Source organism: Rhamphochromis longiceps, linkage group LG19 (genome assembly GCF_057381845.1).
Source record: "Rhamphochromis longiceps isolate RC_006_pf linkage group LG19, R_longiceps_female_GT1.1, whole genome shotgun sequence".
Lineage (NCBI taxonomy): Eukaryota > Metazoa > Chordata > Actinopteri > Cichliformes > Cichlidae > Rhamphochromis > Rhamphochromis longiceps.
The window spans coordinates 15838808-15861768 of record NC_140575.1 but is presented as its reverse complement, the minus strand read 5'-3'; the positions used below and the strand labels follow the sequence as shown (position 1 = coordinate 15861768).

The window sequence follows — 22961 nt, the reverse complement described above, 5'->3', positions numbered from 1 at the left end:
CAGCCACGCTGTGGAGTACTTGGACGCGTGTGATGGAGCATTGTCCTGCATGAAAATCATGTTTTTCTTGAAGGATGCAGACTTCTTCCTGTACCACTGCTTGAAGAAGCTGTCTTCCAGAAACTGGCAGTAGGACTGGGAGTTGAGCTTGACTCCATCCTCAACCTGAAAAGGCCCCACAAGCTCATCTTTGATGATACCAGCCCAAACCAGTACTCCACCTCCACCTTGCTGGCAACTGAGTCGGACTGGAGCTCTCTGCCCTTTAACAATCCAGCCACGGGCCCATCCATCTGGCCCATCAAGACTCACTCTCATTTCATCAGTCCATAAAACCTTAGAAAAATCAGTCTTGAGATATTTCTTGGCCCAGTCTTGACGTTTCAGCTTGTGTGTCTAGTTCAGTGGTGGTCGTCTTTCAGCCTTTCTTACCTTGGCCATGTCTCTGAGTATTGCACACCTTGTGCTTTTGGGCACTCCGTGGCTATGGGGGTTGGGAAGCGTATCTGTAACCGGAAGGTCGCCGGTTCGATCCCCGGGCTCTCTGTCCTGGTCGTTGTGTCCTTGGGCAAGACACTTTACCCTACCGCCTACTGGTGTTGGCCAGAGGGGCCGATGGCGCGATATGGCAGCCTCGCTTCTGTCAGTCTGCCCCAGGGCAGCTGTGGCTACAACTGTAGCTTGCCTCCACCAGTGTGTGAATGCGAGAGTGAATGAATAGTGGCATTGTAAAGCGCTTTGGGTGCCTTGAAAAGCGCTATATAAATCCAATCCATTATTATTATTATTAGTGATGTTGCAGCTCTGAAATATGGCCAAACTGGTGGCAAGTGGCATCTTGGCAGCTGCACGCTTGACTTTTCTCAGTTCATGGGCAGTTATTTTGCGCCTTGGTTTTTCCACACGCTTCTTGCGACCCTGTTGACTATTTTGAACGAAACGCTTGATTGTTCGATGATCACGCTTCAGAAGCTTTGCAATTTTGAGACTGCTGCATCCCTCTGCAAGATATCTCACTATTTTTGACTTTTCTGAGCCTGTCAAGTCCTTCTTTTGACCCATTTTGCCAAAGGAAAGGACGTTGCCTAATAATTATGCACACCTGATATAGGGTGTTGATGTCATTAGACCACACCCCTTCTCATTACAGAGATGCACATCACCTAATATGCTTAATTGGTAGTAGGCTTTCGAGCCTATACAGCTTGGAGTAAGACAACATGCATGAAGAGGATGATGTGGACAAAATACTCATTTGCCTAATAATTCTGCACTCCCTGTATGTGAGAAGGATTTTAAGCTTAATCTATATTTAACAGAATCAAATTACTTATAATTTCACTGTTAAATAATTTATTAACAACAAACAGAAGCCAATACTGGGGAAATGAGCTCTCTTTCACTCTGAAAGAGATCGCAGGCTGCAAAAATGTATCTAGAAAGTTTTGGAAGGACTTTGCAAAGGCAATGATTAAATGGTGGAAGCCAAAGAATGGTGTGCAGAGGTAGGGCAGAATTTGAGGCTCCGTGCAATAGTGAACAGTTAACAGATGATTTGGAAAGTGTAGCTGAACTGGTCAGAGAATTTCCAATAAGGTATCTGTACTCTGGACAGAGAAAAGAAGACAAAGAGACTTGGTGATCAAATGGAGAAGAACAGGAAAGAATTCAATGAAGGATGAGATGGAATTGTTCTAACAAGCGAAGAGAGTGTGCTAAGAAGGTGGAAAGTACTCTAGTATCAATTTTCAAGAACATGAATAAGTAACTGTGGTATTGTATCAGAATGTCAGGACTAGAAGAGAATCCTGAGGGGGTGCTGGGAAGAAGGACTGCAGTGAGGTGTGGTTTCAAGGTGCGGGTGGAATTATATTGGCATCTGAGTCTATTCTTGTATCAATCATGATGGTTGACAGATGAGGTCAATGGACTATGATGTTTGCAGATAACAGTGTGATCTGTAGTGAAAGCTGGGAGTTGGTGGAAGAGATGCATGCTATTTCTTCCATTTGAATGAAATAAGTTAAAAACCATATCTTACTCTAATTTTGTGACAAAGCCCTATAGCCTGTAACATGTATTTTTTTTTTTCCTTGTCGGCTTTTGTCAAAGCTAATATAAAATCAGTAAGGTTCTTGAAATACTAGATGAAAAAGAATAAAAATGTATTTTTATTTCATTGGTTGATTATAGAAGGTTATATCTTTGTAGTCCAAAAACACAGCATAATTGTGCATAAATTTGACTAAACAGAAGTCAGTCATCCCATTCATCCATTAATGATTCCAACATGTCAGATTCCTCTTTTCCTGTTTATTCTTTTGATTAGCACATGGTTTTATGTTAAATATAAGCCTAGCGGCTTCAACCACCAGACAAATGGAAATTAAGGTGAAATATCCTAGCATTCAACAGAAACCAGCTGCACTAAAATACGGAGGAAATTAAAGATATCTAGCTTCAAAAAGCTAAAAGAGCAGATGATTTGAATTAATTAATTTGGTGTAAAAGTAGAGGATAAAAAGAAGATAAGGAAGGAACTCATGGGATTTTTACAGAGTATCTCCAGTGTTCAAATATTGTGGCTAGTAGCAGCACAAAGACAAGCGCTTCTCAGTTGCTGTTGTTTACAGGATTATGAGCGAATGATAACATTCATAGCAATTTCACAAGTTTAAGGTGATGTGCTATTAGACCGACCATGCAAATAATTTTAAATTCTACTATAAACCTTTAGATTTACATTTAATAGAAAAGGAAAATTAGATATATTGAATACACGAATGATGTTGTGTCAACCAGAAAACCAGAAATTCTGACTCTAAGGAATTTATGAAAAAAAAAACATGTGAAAATTATGTTTTAATTCAGGGGTGTCAAACTCAAATACACAGTGGGCCAAAATTCAAAACTGGAACAAAGTCGCGGGCTAACATTAATATTTATTGAAAAATATTTATTCCTCCAGATATAAGAATGAATCTTTTCTTATGAACTCAAACACGTTTTGCTGAAAAACTGAATATGGAACAAGCAAAGCTTAATATTAAGCAATATATATATTAGCTGTATAATACCAGTAGGCCAGCTCTAATAGTAATTTGGTATGGCTCAATCACACCACCACACAGTACTGACCCACACATATGGTTCTTACACACACACTGGACTTTCTGGACTTTGTTTTTGCACAACACTGGTCACTATATTCTTCATTTCCAGTTAATACTTGTACAGCTGCTGTTATTGTGTATATATTTATTTATATTTAGATTTCTTCATACATTCTTATATAGTTCTATATTGTGTATTTTGTTGTACAGTTATTTTATTTTCAACTTTAATTTATATATTTTATCTTATTCTTCCCAGTTAAATTTACCCTTCATTCTAATTTGTGTTGTACAGTTATTTCATTTTTAACCTTAATTTATATTTTATTCCTTCCTAGTTAAATTTACCCTTTTTAATTTTTCATATTTATTTCCTATCTTATTCATAGCCTTTTCCTTTTTTGTTTTCTTTAGGTCACGAGCAGTTGTCCAAGCATTTCACTACATATCGTACTGTGTATGACTGTGTACGTGACAAATAAAATTTGAATTTGAATTTGGCTTCGCGGGCCAAATGTAATTAGGCTGCGGGCCAGAGTTTGACACCTATGTTTTAATTCATGCATCATAGACTGCATGCAGAAATGGAGATCTATTCATCTGTAAAGTAGGTAATGTAGGCAGGTTTTGGTAAACAGGTCAGATTATACAGTATGTAATCCCATTTAAATCTTATTACAATATCTTTTCATCAGTGCTTCTCTCAAACCATTTATTTAGTTTCAGTTCTTGCAAAGGTCATAGGTATACTTGATCTATCCTATAATCCATCCATTCCCTCTATAAACTGTATGTCCCCTTATTTATCCATCCAGCACATAATCTCTCCATTCTTCTTGCACTCCTCTCTGTCTATACTTTCTCTCATGTATTAGCCCAGCATGTGGTAGACATAGTTTTTACTTTCACCCAAATGTATGTTAGTTTAACTTGATTAGTTAAACTGGTTGTTAGTGATGCACTGACAACATGTCCAGTATTAACACGACACTTTCCCAGCCATCCGTTGAGATATGCTCCAGCCTATTGCGACTCTGAATGATGACGCAAGTATGTGAGGAAATTGGTGGATGTATAGATGAAAACAAATATTTGAGGTTGTTAAAGAGAATGAGAGTGAAAGCATCATATTTACCACTGTTGTGTGTCAAAGACAGCTGAAGAATGGCACGCCTGGTGGAGGGGACAATACAGTCATAATAAAAAAATAAATTTAAAAAAATTAAAATGACAAGTTTTTGACTGTCCTTCTGAGTGTTTCTGCCACCTCCTCTTAACCACTGAATACAGCCCACGTTAGACTTTCCACAGAAAAATCCGCAAATACTGAATTCTCAAATAATGAACCATGAATAGGTGGGGGTCAACTGTACTATAGTGGGTGATCTAAAACAAACTGAGCACAACAATGTTGCACCCATTTTTAACAAATCTGTCCTACCTTAATCTTTCTAAATCTGAAGCGAATACTTATTTATATATGATATAAATAAATCATTATATATGATTATAGAGATGATTATGGAGATAATCATACGTCAGAATCTTAGGACTTAAAACCACGTAAATTCAAAGTTGAAGTATCATATTCAATTCTCACAATGATAGCAGTAAATTAGTAAGTTTAAAATTTCTACACTTCTATTACAATTCGTAAAGTAAATCTCATGAAAATCCCTGTAGACATAAGGAAGTTATTATCAGTTTTGTAGGAAATTCTGTATCTCTCAGTGCTTATGTACAGTAATTATTTAGTTACCGCTAAACATTTTGTAGTATTCTGTTCTTCAATAATATTTAATGCCTTATAATTAAAGCATCACTCCAGAATTACCTGCTAGGATTCTTCTGTAGCTCAGCTGTTATGTTTTGAGCCCAATGTTAACCTTATCCTGCATGATTGACTATTTGGCTGCAAGTTTTACATGAAGACAGTGTTTGAGCAGACTTCTTCAGGCTGTAGATGAGTATACCAGCACCCCATTGGTTTCTTACAGTTCTGAGCTGATTGCACGCTGGACACCTACCATTTTCAAAGTAAAATCACTGTTTCCTGCCCTCAGTCTTGTTCATTTTTTGGTTCTGCAGAACAGCTTGGACTCTGCTGTATATACGGTAAATGAAAGCATAATTTCTTTTGAAACCTCCATTTTTTTCTAGCTGTACCTTACCTGGCTGTTTCAGTCATCAGCCACGTTTCCTATTACAAGTGTTTTGAAATTAAACTGTCACATATTCCCAGTCAAATATTGCAGGGAAACAACATGATCAGTCGTTTACGTCCCTGTCAGTGCTTTTGTTTTTTTTTGGCTTATTGGTATGTTTTTATCATATTGTTCTGGGCTCAAACCAAACAAACAACTGTGCTCTGGTATTGTTTGCAGGATTAAATAAAAACCTGTGGGCTGGAGGGAAAAAAATGTGATCTTTTGTTTTTACCACTACAACCTGCTTCTTTTGTTGTTTTATGATAATGCAGTAATACATGGTAGTATTCACAACATCAAGCACAGTTGGACTTCTGAGTCTGTTATGCTTCTGAAAATTATATCTATATCTGTATCTGTATAGATATATATAAATATAAACACAACAACACCAAAACATTTTAGCTAGGACAATAAATATCAGTTTATCTGTGCTTTTCGCTTAAAAGACATGCCGCATGGGTTTGTGCATGCATCCATGTTCAGGTCTCTTAAGCAGAAGATTAAAAATACAAATATAGTTTTGGCATTCGTGCCTTTAAAACCCTGTGTTCCTGTGTGAATAAGCAATGCTGAAAACACAAACACATACAGAACCTCCCTGTCTTTGTTAGCGTCCAGCAAAGTTGGTACTTACTGGATTTCCAGCTCTCACACATAAGTAATAAAGCCATTGTTCCAATATCCTTTCCTCAGCTTTGTGACCACATCATAAATAAGAAACCGCTTCACCATTTATGAATAAATGAAGGAATCCTTCTGAGATCATGGAAGATTACTGCCTTGTGAATGACTTAGACAATACAATAACATAAAAAGTTTATCTAAAAATAACTTTTCTGGGATTTTACTTTGTGTTCCATGTGAGTTCACATGACTTGCAATGTGGGTCTGGTGACTTGTGCCTCCAAAAATTGTTCTGCATGAGCGCTGTGTGCATGTGTGTGGGCTGCTCAACCTGTTTCATTTTTTATATATTGTTGTGCCTCCCAGTTGTAACTGGAGTTCATTTATGCTTCTCCTTTGAATCCAGATTTGTGCGTATGCATGTGTTTGCCTCAGTGCTGACTGCCAGGACAAGCAGCAAAGCCTGGTCCCACTCTTCATATTCAATTCAACAACTTTTATGTAAAATGCTCATATGAAAGTCAAAGCGCAGTGTTTATGTAAGAGTCAACAAGCGTTAAAAGGACTGCAGCGTGTTCTGTTGGGTACTGAGACATGGCACACTTTGGCATTTGGCATTTCCTCAGGCTTCACATGCCGTGTGTTTGTGTGTTCCTGTTGTGAATCTGGGGTTGAGCCAGGGCAACAGTGGTAAACTGAATTATTTGCATTGATGTCAAATACCATTTTCAAGGTTTTTCAAGCATGGATTAAACAAGCCTGTTGACATGCAAATGTATTGAAAATAGGTTCGCTGCCTGGTTGAGATACGGCGGTAGGGAGAAGATAAAGTGAGTTAAATCAGTAGAATACGGCAAACACTGAGATTTATATCTATGTAGATCTAAAGTTAATGGCCTCTGGCCTGCTAGATTAAAAAGTTTAAGTGTGAGTTACCATCTGACCTCAGGAATTCGCATGATAAGGTGGGGCCAGGTTTCACCATGAGCTTACCCGAAACCCTGGCTGATTGGGACCCACACCCATTTTCACACCTTGGCTCAGGCGATCATCAGGGGGTCCTTTTGTCCCAATGTAGGGGGATACTACCACTAGGTTTAAATCTGGGACTCTCCACCATTTGACCTTAGAACTGAAGAAGCTTCTCGGATGAGAGGTGAAACGTCTTCAAGCAACTTCAAGTCCAGACGCCTTTCTTTGCAAGCTCCTTTGACTACAATGACCTAGATGACTGAGAACCTTCACAGACATACTGTGAGTTACCTTGTTATTCTCTCAGAAATTTAGTTTTCTAAGGTCTAATTTAGCTTTAGCTACGTTAACTTTCCTTTGACAAATAGTGACCTTTTCCCCCCAATAATGGAGACATTAAAGTTCTATAAAGAGTCTAGCTGCAAATATAAAATGGGCATTGTTATCCTGGACAGCTATATTTACTTATTCATCTAGTCAACATACTAGTGAACTAATACAAGCCTCACCACCCCCCAAAAAAAAAAAGTCATGTCAAAGGCAAATTTCTAATGACACAATAGAGTGCTGTCAGTAAGCATTCTGGGACTTTGATACAAAAATTAGAAACTACCCCCCCCCCCCCTCCCACTCTCACACACACACACACACACACACACACACACACACACACACACACACACACACACACAAGCTCTCTGCGAAAACATATCAGCAAGGCATTTCACTACAATCCATTTAATGATGCTTGAGCTATTTACATTTTCACCACAGTGTTGGACTGAGCAACAGATAGAGCCAAGCTATTGCTATCAGCAGAGCCAATCTGGCTTGATTTATTACACCCAACCCAACAGCTGAGAACCATTTCTTTGTGGTGCCTCAGACTGAGCACACCAATGTGGCAAATGGGTACCATTTCTTTGACTTTATTACCTCACAGTTGTTTGCTGGTTTGGCCATTTCACCAATATTTATTTTACTCTATATTTGTATGCTTGTTGGAATAATAAGACAAAAGCTATCTGTCCAATTTTCATCAAATTTGGTGGAGAGTTGGGGCATGGCCAATGGAAGGCCATGGTACCAAATTATGGCCTTCAGCAAACAAATCTGTATTTCAATAAATGTCTATCACATTTGTTATTACTGCAAAATAGCAAATTGAATGTCGTTTAAATTTTAAAGTTAAGTCAGTTTAAAACAAATGTTTTATAAAACAGCAACATGAATTAACTGCCAGTATAAATAAAGCAACAATATTTGAACAATATATTAAGTTGCTTTTAATTTCAAACTTGGCACATATATCCTGGAGGTTCTTGAATATCAGAGCAGTTTGTAATTGATTTTTCTTTCTGAACAGCAGATAGCTCTGTTGACAATTGAATTATTCATCAGTTATCAAATACATGATGATTTAGACGATACAATATTAAGTCTTTTACATTTGTTCTAATTTGTTTAAGGTTTTTTAACGGTTAACTCATAGCTCTTAGTGTTTGTTGCAAAGTGATTCAATAAAAAAGGAGGCAAGCTGTGTGATCGTGACCATTCTGCTCTCTTCACTGCACATATTGACCGAGCAGGGTGAAGAACAGCTGCTCTTGGTCAATGTGATTCCTGAAATGCAGAGCTGCTCCCCTCCAGGTTTAATAAAGGCACAAGCATGAAGATATTCTTTCCCAAATGGGATATCCACTAGATGAAAAACCCCTTAAGTCCCACCTGCTGCTTTAAAGTTAAATTCCCAGTTGGTTATAAGTTTCACCTCAGCATCCACAGTGCTGAATAAGCAACCACTAAAGCAAAGTTACAGCTACATTTGATAATGTTAAGAGAATTTTTATTTTAGTTAAATCATTAAAGTATAATCAAGTAGAAACAAGTATGCCTTATAATCAAGTGTTTATATATTTTCACACGGTAAAGCTTACTGTTGAAAAGAACACAATGTATTCCTTGCTTAAGTGTGTGAGATGTTTGACAAAGACAGGACATATACATGCATTCTTTACTTCAGTGTCTGCGATGTCAGATAAGCATGAATACTGCTGTGTCGTTGTTTTTCAGTTTGTGTGCAGAAGTTAGATAGCTAAGACAATGCCTGAGCTCTCCCCTCTTCAGTTGAAAGAGGAAGTATTATGTAACCCATTTTGCCTTATAAATAAAGCGAGTAAACGGTGCTCGGTGTGTTAGTCTGCTCAGAGACTCTCACCCGTGCGCACGTCTTTGAAACTCTGAGTCGGTCTGCCAGTGTCTCATTTCTCTCTTACTGTGTTTGAACAAATTGTCAACCCTTGACATTTAATTGGTCCTTCGTAGCCGGAGAACTGACTGTTATTTTAACGTCTAGTTTTCCACAGACGGTCTCCATCGGATCCTGACGTCGTGACGCCTGCGCTGGAAGAAATCTGATCAGTAAAACGAAAAACCCGGGAACGTGAATTCGATCTCCGGTCAGCGTTCGGCCTTCACGGCTCCAGGACCCGATGAGCACCGGATCTTAAAACGCAGCGCCACAGTAGAGGTGAATATGACACGCATTCCACCAAGCGCTAAAATACGTTGATATTGAGATTTTCCTTTAAGTAGTGTGTAAACCTAGGTACGCCGACAGATCTCAGTGTCCATGCGGGACTAAGAAGACGACAGGCAAGAGCGAAATTCTAGAAAAATCGCTATTAAAAGTTCCGGTCGCTCTGGGAGTGGCTGCAACGGAACAGGTTTCCGGTCACTCAAGAAGAGTGGCTGAAGGTGAAGGTGTTACACAAATAAATAGGCCTACGGAAAATCTCAATAAAAATCATAGAAACGCGCTTTGTTTGTGAGGAGTGAGTTGTTTTTACGACCCAATACGCGGTCGAACCACTTCTCAAACTGTTTTCCTGTGTACACTCACGTATTGGTAAAGGTGGAAAAAAGGGTTGTGCTTCATCACGTAAAATTGATAACCGCTCTCTCAATTAGTGGGAGAGTAGAAGGCTGTTATCGAAAACCCATTCTCACTTTTTCATGCCAAAGAAGGTGTCACAGTTCTGACGTAATTAGTTCAAAATGGGTAACTCTAAAACTAAAGTAAAATTAACAGCAGATGAAGGATGGTTGGAAAAAAACTGTCCAAATGCAGGAAGAGTCAGTGCAAATAGGTGGAGAAATCCACATAAAATTTATTGCCCAGCCTGGCAAGGCAAATGCAATCAAGAATCAATAACTGCTTTAAAGGCTGCTTTACAAAAAGAATTATTTGAGGAAAAGAGCCAAAAGAAAAAAGCAAAACGCTTAGCAGAATGGCACCTTTTCAAGGCGTGGATGGTAGAAAACGATAAACGCATTGCTAAACGTGCCCAAAAGCAGGAAACTAAAGATAAACAGAAAACTGCAGGAGAAGAAAAACCGTACCCCCCTCCTTATGCTCTTCAGCCTGCACAGCCTGCAGCAGCTGCACCTAACCTTACGTCAGCACTTCCTGTAAGCTCTCCTCACAAACCTTTTGTTTCAAATCCCTATATGGAGGCCAGACAACAACTTGATCTTATGACTAAGCATGGTCATTCCAAAAAAACAGAAATTGTAGGTCAGTTTCCAATGGTAGCCTTATCTAACCCCAGGTACGGTCAACCCACTGGTCCCCCAGACGCCCAAGGAGTCATACCAGTAGACGGTGAGCCTTTAATTTATGCATTCCGACCCTGGTCTCATAAAGACAGAGAGAATGTACTAAAAGATGTGCCACCCCTTAAAGAAGGCTTCCGGCCGTGGCGAGATGCAGTGGAATTGATCCGTCAGGGGTGGGGTTTAAATGGTCATGAGATGCATCAAGTTTTTCAAGATTTATTAGGTTTAAGTCTTCCTAGAGCTAGAGGTCAATTTACAGGAAATGATTTAAACGGTGACGTGTTGGGGCCAGACACTCCCCAATTAATACAGGAGCTTAATAACTTGTATGGCAGAATAGAAGTTATTTTAGCCCCAAGGCCAGATTATGGAAAGATAGGAGAGTGCAAACAAAAGGAAGGAGAGACAGCATCAGACTATTTGGATCGCCTACGCCCAGTTTTCAGACAAAACTCAGGGCTAAATTATGATGCCGATCCACTGTCTGCTTTTCAACAACAATTAAAAAATGCCTTCCTAAATGGTCTACTGCCTAAGATAAAAGCACATGTAGACAAACACTGGGTCACTCAAAATACAGGAACCTTGCCTGAAGCCCTACAATATGCTGAGCATGCAGTCAAAATTCAAAAACAAAAAGAAAAAACAGAAGGAGTTTTCATGATTGATCCAGAGACAGGCTTTATAGCCTTCTCAGGACAGCAACACACGGCAGGTTTTAAGCAAAGTAGGGGAAAGCAAAAAGCAGGACAAAGAAGAGATAGAAGAGATATGAGATGTTATAACTGTGGTAAAATCGGGCACTTTGCTCGAAACTGTAGAAATGTAAGCCAAGAACAGGAAGGTGGAGATGACAGGCGCAGACGCCGTGATGAATGACTAGCACAAGAAAAGGGAAGTGAAACAAGTGAAGGGGAAGTTTACAACATTGAACAACTGCTGCTAGGCTCAGAAGCAAAGCCCACCGTTATAGTGCACGTTAACGGGGTCCCAATAAAATTCCTTTGCGACACAGGTGCTTGTAAAACTGTCCTAACAGTAGAAGTCCCAAATTTAACCTCTTCAAAAGATACCTTAATCGTGAAATCAGCCTCAGGACATGTGACAAAACAGCATCTAACCGACCCCCTTTTTATGTCACATAGAGATAGTGGCCGTGCCTGCAAAAATCAGTGCATCTATGATCCATCTTGTCCACTAAATTTGTTAGGAAGAGATGCTTTAACAAAATTAAAAATAGGAGTTTTTCCTGAAGAAAGTGGCATGAAAGCCAGACTCCTACTCTCTGAAAGTCAGAGCCAAACTGAAGATATTTTTGTTTGTGAAGGTTTAGGTGAGCCAAATTATTACTGGGCCTTAGATTTACCAAAACTTGAACCATTAGAGGCCAAAGCTAATATGTACTTACCTGAGCACTCACATAGACAGGACCCAGCAAAATATCACAACACCTTGTGGTATAAATATGTCCCAGGTCCAGACAAAATTTATGATCAACAAGTGCACAGACTAGGACCGCAAAAACTAGTCCTACAACACCTGTATGTGACACAGAGTGGTAATGCAGTATGCTCAGTGTTACAGACAGATGCAGTGCAGCGCTTAAATAAGATATGCAACCCTCATGTATCTGTTGCACGCAACGACCAAACGCCTTGGTCTGAGTTAGGCACAGTGCTGAGAAATGTAGAAATGGACAGATATGACAAAATAGAGTGTGAGGACTGGCAAAAAGGCCGTAGAACTGGGTGCATGAGGCTAACGCTGTGTTGGCCGGTGACAGCCACACCAGCCACACATTTAGCCACAACAGAGCAAGATGAATGACAAGTATTAACAATTGAAGCACATCCAGAACTAGAGAAGCTGCCACAAACATTATGGTCTCAAGGACCCACGGATGTAGGCCTAATAAAAGGAGCAGATCCAGTAGTGGTGAAAACTACAACCTCATATAGGCCTGTAAAACCACAATATCCCTTGAGTGCAGAGGCAAAAGAAGGTATCAGACCAGTCATAGCAGAGATGCAAAAAGCAGGTATTCTCGTGAAAACTAATGAAGCCACGTGTAATACACCAATTTTTCCAGTAAAAAAGGCTAATACAGGAAAATATCGCTTAGTTCATGATCTAAGAGCAATAAATGAGGTAACAGAGCAAATACCTCCAGTGGTTGCAAATCCACACACAATTCTAAATCAAGTAACACCAAAAGAACGGTGGTTCTCTGTAATAGACTTGTCCAATGCCTTCTTCTCCGTACCTCTGCACCCTGACTCACAGAAGTTATTCGGATTCACCTTTGACAATCAAAAGTATACTTATACAAGGTTGCCTCAGGGATTCCAGAATAGCCCAACTCTGTATGCAGAGGCTTTGAGAAAATCAATGTCATCTTGTACGCTCCCTGCCCCAGGGCAGTTCTTGTTGTATGTAGATGATATATTGATCACAGGCCATACAAAAGATGAGTGCAAAGAAAACACATTAACAGTTTTGCAACATCTCGCAGAGCAAGGCCATAAAGTGTCACAGCATAAACTGCAATTGTGGAGCCAGGAAGTAACATACCTTGGCCACAAATTGACAGGACAAGGCAGGCAGCTGTTAGAGAGCAGAAAGATAGCAGTCCAAAATGCCCCAAAACCAGTAACTAAACAACAAATGATGAGTTTTTTAGGACTGTGCAATTTCTGTAGATGCTGGATTCCAGAATACGCATTACTAGCTCAACCACTACAGAACCTCATTTATGGTAAAGATCTAGCATTAAAAGACAAAGTACAATGGACTCCAGAAGCAGAAAAAGCTTTCGTTGATTTGAAAATAGCACTGCAGACATGTACCGTCTTAGCATTACCAGACTATGGAAAACCTTTCGTTCTCCATGTTGATGGTGCAGGAGGGTATATGAAAGCAGTCTTAACTCAAGCTTTTGGAGAAAAACAACGTCCATTAGCTTTCTACTCATGCAAACTTGACTCTGTAGCTGCTGGATTACCTACCTGTGTTCAGGCATGCGCAGCAGCAGCAGAGGCAGTTAAAAAATGTGCAGACATTGTTCTAGGACATAAATTGATCATCAAAGTCCCACATGCAGTGACCTCTATTTTGCTCCAAGCGAACCTCTCTTTCCTCACGCATGCAAGACAACTTTCTTATGTGGGGATTCTACTTACACAATCACACATAAAAATAGAGAAGTGTGGCCAGCTAAACCCAAGTACACTTTTGCCGACTTCTCTGGACGGAGAACAACACTGTTGCATTCAAAAATTAGAGGAAGATACAAAACCTCGCACTGATATATACAGCTCCCCCCAGAGCAGTTTCAGTAATGTTTTTGTGGACGGCTCAGCGTCAAAAGACATTCACGGTAGAAATTGTGTGGGTTATGCGGTCACAACTGTTGATAAAGTGATAGAAGCAAAAGCTCTCAGCTCCTCAAACTCTGCTCAAAGCGCAGAACTAACCGCAGTCATCAGAGCATGTACTTTATATAAGGGTCAAAGTGTTAATGTTTACACAGACAGTCAATATGTCTATTCAGCAGTTCATCATTTCGCTAAAATATGGCATAACAGAGGAATGACAACTTCCTCAGGCAACACAGTTCAACATGCAAACCTTCTAAAAAAGCTATTAGAAGTAATAACGTTGCCAAAAGAATTAGCACTATGCAAATGTGCAGCTCATCAAAAGGATGACACAGAAATCACGAGAGGAAATAACTTTGCTGACAAAGCAGCAAAAGCAGCTGCAGAAAAACAAATTGATGTTTTAACAACAGAAACCATAGATCTAATACCTTTAGAAATACTAGCAGATGCACAGAAAACAGCATCGCTGAGTGAACAAAAATCTTGGGTGAAAGATGGAGCAGAATTAAAAGACAACCTTATGATGTGTAATGGCAAACCAGTGCTTCCAAAATCTTTGCATAGAACTGCTGCTTTAGTGACACATGGGAAAACTCATGTGTCATCAGGAGGGATGATTAATATTCTTAATAAACAATTCTATACAAAAAATTTTGAAAGTTCAGCACAAGAGTTTATCAGAACATGTATGATTTGCCAAAGACACAACGCACAGGGAAATCTACGTCCAAAGCGAGGGCATTTCCCTATACCACCGCATCCATTTCACACTGTCCACATGGATTTCATAGAATTAAATGAATCACAATCCTCCAAATATGCACTTGTGATAATTGATGTATTTTCCAAGTGGCCAGAAATATACCCAGTGAAAAAAGCAGATGCAATATCAGTAGCAAAATGTCTATGTAATCATTTTATTCCAACGTACGGTATTCCATCTCTGATAAGATCAGACAATGGCACACATTTTGTAAATGAAGTAATAAGTAAAGTTTCTGAAGCTTTAGGCTTCAGCATAAAACATCACTGTTCTTATCATCCACAAAGTGCAGGATTAGTCGAGAGAACTAACGGCACAATTAAACAAAGGTTGAGGAAATGTATGGAAGAGACTAAAAAACCTTGGCCTGAATGTCTAAGCTTGGTTAAATTATGGATGAGAATAACTCAAGGAACAGGTGGTCTAACGCCATTTGAAATCGTACATGGCAGACATTTTCCACTCCCCATAATGAGTGAGCCAATTAATAAATCTATTGCAGAAACAACAATGGCAGAATGGATGACAAAACTATTTGAGAATAAAGAAGTGAGATTAAGCAATCAACTGCCGAGTGACTTTTCTTCAGTTTCTTGCAGGTTGAACCCCGGTGATTGGATTCTGATTAAAGTCCTCCAGCGGAAAAACTGGAGTGCTCCAAAGTGGGAAGGTCCCTTCCAGGTGCTACTTACCACACCCACAGCGTGTAAGATAGCCGAACGAGTTTCGTGGATTCATCAATCCCACGTGAAGAAAGTGTTTGCACCACAATAAGACGCCGGTTCCCCTGACTCTTACGTGAACCCCTGCTGGAGGACAGGGCTGAACGGGTTTCCCGCCCTGTGCTTCCTCGGCAGTGCTACTCACGTGGGAGCTCGGGTGTGCCTGGTCGCCCTGAAGATCAGACTGACCTATCCCACCGAAGAGCAGAACCAATAATAACACCAGGGACGCCTGAATAAAATCTCAACAAGATGACTGAGGAAAACAACCTGATAAATCCAGAAGAAGAACCAGCTTCAGAATCAATGCTAGCACCAGTTCCAGCCCCAAAGCTGTTGTGCTTGGGCGCTTGTGACATCAAACGAAAACTACTCATGTGCTACATATTCTGTCTAATGGCTATCCTCCTGATGACGACACTCTTTTGGTTGATGCCCAGTGGAACCCACAAGACAGTACCAATTATTCTCCGACCTAAGAGGTGGACCCACGACAACTCGCACCTGAAGGAGATAGACAAAGAACACAACCACCCGTGGCTGAACAATGCATGGTACCGGTATGTCCATGACAGAGTGCACAGAGAAGACAATGCCGCAAACTGCTATGTCTGCTCACATATGCCCACGACAGCACTCCATGCCACAGTGTATGGAAAACCCCCAACCAAGGCTGAAGCACTCTGCATATATGACAAAGCCATTACCGGGACCTGCTCAACACCAGGAAAACCTGTGATGGTGATAGGTGGATCCATAAAGGACCAAAACAGCAACACATGCCACAACACTACACAATATATAGTCCCACAGAGTGTAAAGTCTTTAATCTACAACATAATAAACTGCACCCACCAGTACCCAAATATAAACTACACCTGCAATGAAGCCTACTGGGTGCATATAAACGTCAGCCATAGAAAACTGAAATCATTCTCAGTTGTTTTGCCACCTGACATACAACACCCAGTGTGCTTTAACTTCACAGGAGCAACCGGACAAACAGGTACGCCCCAGGGTCTGAAGAAATTAGGACAAAACCGAAACTGCTCCATGATCCTGGCGGCACCAGATTGGGATGGCATCGGCTCATCGACAGGTACATACTGGGTACAGGGCGCAGCTTGGGCGTGTGGCCTGAAAGTCTATTTCATGCTGCCACCAAACAGCACCGGACTCTGTGCCCCTGTTCTGGTATCTGACCACACCTTTAAGATGTCAGTGAACAGCAACACCAGAGCTAAACGTAGCACAGGCCTCAAGCCCCATGATCCATATCTTGGTTCTGATGTACCAGATGACTTCAAACTCTGGACCAAGAGCCAGAAGGTAATACACGCTTTGTTTCCATGGATAGGAGTAGGGAAACACGCACTACGGATAGAAACCCTGGACTATCGTTTTGGATTATTTTTAAATGCTTCAACCCGCATTAATCAAGGACAGAATGAAGAAATTGATGCAATTCGCATCACTGTCATGCAGCACCGAGTGGCTTTAGACATCATTCTCGCAGAGAAAGGTGGTCTCTGCGTATTGTTTAACACTACATGTTGTACCTACATACCTGATAACATCCATTCATTAAACATGACAAATGCTTTGAATGTTTTGAAACAACTGAGAGACGCTCAGCAGCAGGACTACGTTACCGATACTCAAGGTTGGTGGGACTGGCTGCTGAGCGGCTCTTGGAAATCTCTACTGATTAAAGGCCTGTTGGCCCTTTTCAGTGTGATGTTACTATTTTGCCTTTTCATTGCTTGTATTATCCCATGTCTGAGAAGCATAATGACAAACATGTTCAAGCGTATGTTAGGAAACCATGTCTTGGCTCAGTCAGTTATGGAGGATCCCTATCGTCAGTATGGTATGCTGAGTGTGGGAGAGAGAGAAGAAAATCTCTATGACAATCTTGACAAGCTTGTTGTTTAATTATTTCACTGAATGACGTGCAAGTTGAAAATGTGACTAACAAGTGACTATGCATTGAGTAAAACATGTGAAATATATTAACATCAGGAGGGAATGTTAAGAGAATTTTTATTTTAGTTAAATCATTAAAGTATAATCAAGTAGAAACAAGTATGCCTTATAATCAAGTGTTTATATATTTTCACACGGTAAAGCTTACTGTTGAAAAGAACACAATGTATTCCTTGCTTAAGTGTGTGAGATGTTTGACAAAGACAGGACATATACATGCATTCTTTACTTCAGTGTCTGCGATGTCAGATAAGCATGAATACTGCTGTGTCGTTGTTTTTCAGTTTGTGTGCAGAAGTTAGATAGCTAAGACAATGCCTGAGCTCTCCCCTCTTCAGTTGAAAGAGGAAGTATTATGTAACCCATTTTGCCTTATAAATAAAGCGAGTAAACGGTGCTCGGTGTGTTAGTCTGCTCAGAGACTCTCACCCGTGCGCACGTCTTTGAAACTCTGAGTCGGTCTGCCAGTGTCTCATTTCTCTCTTACTGTGTTTGAACAAATTGTCAACCCTTGACAGATAATATCTTTATATTTTTTTAAGTAAGCACTTTATTTATCACTGGTACTCAAAAAACATGCTCTTTTTTGTGCAAGTTTGACAGCAAATTTACAAGTGCTCTGTCAAAATGCACAGAGAAACTTTTTCTGATCTGGTATCCATGTTTGCAGGATGCCATGGCTTTCCAAACCTATTGCAATCACTGTTGTAAAATAAATATGATTTTTAATTAGATAAGGCAACCTTTAAGAAAAGTTATTTAGTCTTGGGGTTGAGAAAAAATCAAGAATAGGGTTTATGGATAAAGGTTTATAAACTCTAAAAAGCTGACTATTTTTTATTTTTTTTTCTTTATGGACAACAGATGGAAGTTAGCCCTTGGTTATAATCTGGTATGTTTACATTCATGTAATTTTTTTACATTTATGTTCATTAACATGCACTGTCCTAAATAAATAAATTAAACATAAATTAGACTCCTCTGAAGCTTATGCATATGTTTAATAAGAAAGATCTTTAATCACTCACCTGCCTTTTCTGGGTGTTTGGCTGCTAGCCTGTTCTTTACATCACTACCACATTCCCATGCTGTCAGTGTCAATACTGACATCATTCCTTTAGTCCAGTCATCTTTTTGTCCACATTTGAGCCAATTAGATGCCACTCTGCATCAATTCATTCTCCCTTTCAGACTCTCATTCCTGCAACCCACACCCTTCCCATCTCAATTGCACCCAGTACACTCAGAGCTCCATCCAAGCTTCAGTCTTAATCTTCACCACCAGCATCTAAATTCTGTTGGGTCCTGTCCTAAATCCTATCACCGCTGAGATTCCATTCTGTCATGATGGGTCATCGGAGTCCAATTGCCAAATTTCTCTGTCTGAACATATATTATGTTCAGGTCTTCCAAACGATCTCTCCTTAGTATTAGTATTAGTATTATTTGGACACTTAAGAATTACCATTACTCAACATCCTCCCTTGATCCTGTTTTAACTGATGTAGCCATTACAGTGTCAGTATGAGTCAAACCTGTTTTTGTTTTGGATCCTTGATTCATGTCCTTGATTTAGACAAATTTAACACCTCTTATTTGGTTTTCATATATTTATACATGGAATGCCAATAGTATTTACTCACCCATCCAAATCTGTGAATCCAGGTGTTCCAATCACTTCCATTGCCACAGATCTATAAAAAACCAAGCAGCTAGGCATGCAGACTGCTTCAGCAAACATTTGGGAAAGAATGGGTCACTCTCAGCTCGGTGAATTTCAGTGTGGTTCCATAATAAGAGGTGCTGTGCAACAAGTCCATTCGCGAAATTTCCTCACTACAAAATATTCCACAGTCAGCTGTTAATGATTGTGGAAAAGTTTATAATAACAAAGAGGAAACGACTGAGAATGACAGCAACTTAGTCAAGGGGTGGCAGGTCACACAAAAATTACAGAGTCACCAAGTTTCTCAGAGTCAATCACCTCAGACCTCCAAACTTCATGTGGGCTTCAGATTGGCTCAAGAACAGTCCATTCAGAGCCAAACCGCTGCATCCAAGCACACTGCAAATCATTGGACGCAGAGCTGTAAAGCACACCACAACTGGACTATAGAGCAGTGGAGATTTGTTTTTGAGTGGTGAATTACCCTTCTCCATCTGGAAATCAGATGGATGAGTCTATGTTTGGCGGTTGCCAGGATTACGGTACTTGTCTGACTGCATTGTGCCAAGTGTGAAGTTTGGTGGAGATGAAAGCTGTTTTTAAGAGGTATACTCGGCCCCTTAGTGAAAGGAAGTCTTCATGCTTCAGTACACCAAAACGTTTTTGGACAGTTTTATGTTTCCAACTTTTCTGTCATGCCTGGAGTGTGAAGTTTGCCTGTTGGCTAAATGCTACCATGTGAAGTAATTCCCTCTTCAAAATAATTTGGGTTGGTCCAGCCCAAACATCTTGGCTTTAGTTATTTCATCATAGATACTTTTTCAAGGAAACACATGACCACTAAACTACTGACAGACTCTAAATGGTAATTATTAAACAGGTCAACCAGTTAAATGTCCTTTCAAATAGTCAATTAATGCAGGCAGATAGAAAAATGCAGGTCTTACTTATTGAATTTATGCATGCTTAATCTGAAGAAAAAACAAAGATTGAACATTAAATATTTTATAGCCTTTCTAGATGGTAAAAATTTTTCTTTTTTTTTTCTACATTCATAATTCCATCACTTTTGATAAGACCAAACCACAACTGAGCCTTCACTTACTTGCTGTTGCAAAAATAGATTGAACTTGGAAGGAAAAAAAAAATTGGAGTTTTGCTGAAAATCTAACCCTGGTTATATGTCAGAATATCATAGAACCTGGAAGCAGATTGGTTTAATGAGGCAAAGAGTCTTCTGCACCTGCACTTTCCTGGATTATTAAAAATGGCAGAAATGTATCATAATTACATCACTTGCAGCATAAGAAAAAAACATGACAAATGTAACACCTTAAGTATTTTTAAGATGGACTGGTGGCAGATTACCACTATATAATGTGATTAAATTATTCTAAGTAGATAATGCCAGATGATAATCACAAGCTATTTAATACCTTGTTAAAGCAAGACGACTGAATTAAAAATATAATAATAATATTAAGTGATTATAAATACAAAAAACACGCCTCAGCAAGTAAAACCTATATTTGCATAATTTAAACATTCATCAAAAATATCATTTGTAAATGTGACGTGATTTAAGTAGGAGCTGAACAGCTATTCCAGCTAGAAATGAAGGCACACCAAATTAATTTTTTGCTTTTTCATAGTTAAGCTCTCATTGAAGCTATTCCATACACCAGCTTATCAGTATTAAGTTTGTATTAGTAAATTATTAGTTTGTTCTGTCTTACAAAAATGTATGTTTTAAAAGTATTGTCTGAGAGGGAAAAAAACCCCATCCCTATGATGAAAGTACTTTGTGATGGCTTTGTGTCATTGTGAAATTAGACACTGTTTCTTTAGAATACAGTTACCATTACAAACAAAAGGTAATTTACAGTGTCCATTGTTATTCTCATGGCATTAAGGAATAATTGTGCTTCAAAACCTCAGTTGAAAATAGTACATTTCAGTAGGAAAGGTTAAGGGCATTTTAAAATAACAGGCTTAAATGATGTCTGTTAATGCTATTGAAAATTAACTGCCCATCCAAGATGGAAGGGATTATAATAATACAATACAGATCATATAATAACAATATTCTGTATGCATGATCCAAAAATGGTTTCCTCAGTCATTTATTTTAGCTCATAACTGTTTTGCTAATGTCTCATCCACTGGAAACTCTACTGTGTTGTTCTCCGGCTTTTGTCACTTCTTTTTGTATACAAAAGAAAAAAATGAACCATTACAATGGTTCAAGGTTCAAGGTTCTTTATTTGTCACATGCATAGTTATACAAGTATAACACACAGTGAAATGTAGCCTGACACGCTCCTCGACATGTGCAAAAATAGGGGGGGCTGTAGAGGAAGAACATTATATTTATTTATATATATATATATATATTAGGGGTGCAACGATATTCGTATCGATATTGAACCGTTCGATACAGTGCTTTCGGTTCGGTACGCATATGTATCGAACAATACAACATTTGTAATTTATTTTATCAACTTTCATTCTGACGATGCTGTCTGTGTTGAGCGCTCAGTGAATCTGCGTTCGACTACTCCGCCTAGGCTGCACTGTCGAGCACAGATCCACTGAGCGCTCAACACAGACAGCATCGTCAGAAGGAAGAGCGCAGGGCAAGCTAGCAAGACAGAAGTTAAGCTCTTCTTGCAACATGGACCTCCCCCACCCTCATTCAGATCTGGCGTTTGGAATTATTTTGGTTTTCATGTGACGTATGACCCTGAAGGTAAGCGAGTCATGGACTAAAGTAAAACAGTATGTTGGATGTGCCATGCAATGCTCAATTACATGGGTGGGAGCTAGTGTGTTAGCGCAGTTAGCTCGTTAACGTGTTGGCCGTCTAGCCCCATGCACGGGGCGATCGGCGGTAGCTCGTTAACGGAGATTTGCCGTGTTGTGGCGTTAAGGTCATTTCAACGAGATTAACCTGAAAGCACTAGTGGGAACACAACGAATATGACTGCACATTTACGCCGACATCATCCTAGTGCAAAGACAAAAACAACAAGCATGCTACTAACTTTAGCCGAGTCATTTAGACAGCTGTTAGCACATGATTCTCCTTATGCTGCTGAGAATATAGCCCAGAAGAAGCGGATAGTATAGCTTTTATTTTGGAAAGAGACATTTCTCTGTAATAAACTCTCTTTTCCAAAGATGAGTGATTCCTCAATCAGATACAGGGCTTGCAATATCGCTAGCCCGACGTCCTGGGGCTAGCGATGTTTTCAGTCGGGCTACCACAATCTATCTCTTCCCTGCCCGTCGGGCTATTGTAGGAAGGAAAAATATATGTCAATGCTTTTGCATTCTTTCAGAAATGTAGCTGGGTAATTATGTCATTGGCATCGGTGAGCCACTGTCAATATGTGACATATTGAAATCGCGTTTGAATTTGCGCTTGTTTTTTTGCTTTCACTTTGCAATCGTGCGAACTGTGTATAGAGAGCGACGATGATAATTTGTGCACCAATTCCTCTGACATCGTCTTATTAATCGTTAGCTTACTATGCAAACATGACAAGTGAAATCTCCTGCAGCAAGCTTAAACATGTGAGAGGTTGATCACGCAGAGAATCGCTGAGCTTATGTGAGTGCGTGTGTAAAAGCAGCAGTATATATATTTTAGTTCTGCTGAGCCAAATAAGACAGGTCAGGGTGAAGAAGTGACAGCCAAAGAAAAGCTTACCACAAAACGGAGAAGTTATGACAAATCAGACTATAAGGCAAAAAGAAAGTGCAGCTTTATGGTTTCATGGACAAAATCATTTCTGTGGCTGCAATATGACGAGCTAAATAACCATGGCTGCACATAAGTGGTCCGCAGGTGCGCATTCGCTGTCAAAATAAAAAACACGCACAAGAGTTAGGGTTAAATTTAAAA

The 22961-nt window shown here is 39.6% G+C and overlaps 1 protein-coding gene across 3 annotated transcripts; it reads left to right on the top strand.

Annotated features, from left to right (window-relative positions):
- Positions 1 to 9104: 9104 nt before the first annotated feature.
- Positions 9105 to 17843, top strand: LOC146646448 (uncharacterized). Of its 3 annotated transcripts, none has more exons than XM_085390579.1 (2): positions 9105 to 9449; positions 15280 to 17843. In XM_085390579.1, exon 2 carries the CDS (start codon positions 15655 to 15657, stop codon positions 17335 to 17337), a length of 1683 nt encoding a protein of 560 aa, XP_085246705.1. In that variant the 5' UTR covers positions 9105 to 9449; positions 15280 to 15654; the 3' UTR covers positions 17338 to 17843. The 3 variants fall into 3 exon arrangements, with proteins under 3 accessions (XP_085246705.1, XP_085246704.1, XP_085246703.1); XM_085390578.1 differs by having other exon boundaries at positions 15270 to 17843; XM_085390577.1 differs by having other exon boundaries at positions 9105 to 13008; positions 14364 to 17843.
- The last annotated feature ends 5118 nt before the right edge of the window (positions 17844 to 22961 follow it).

Excerpts from the sequence above, each read along its gene's own strand:
- LOC146646448 (XM_085390579.1), top strand. The coding sequence starts at position 15,655 with ATGACTGAGGAAAACAACCTGATAAATCCAGAAGAAGAACCAGCTTCA.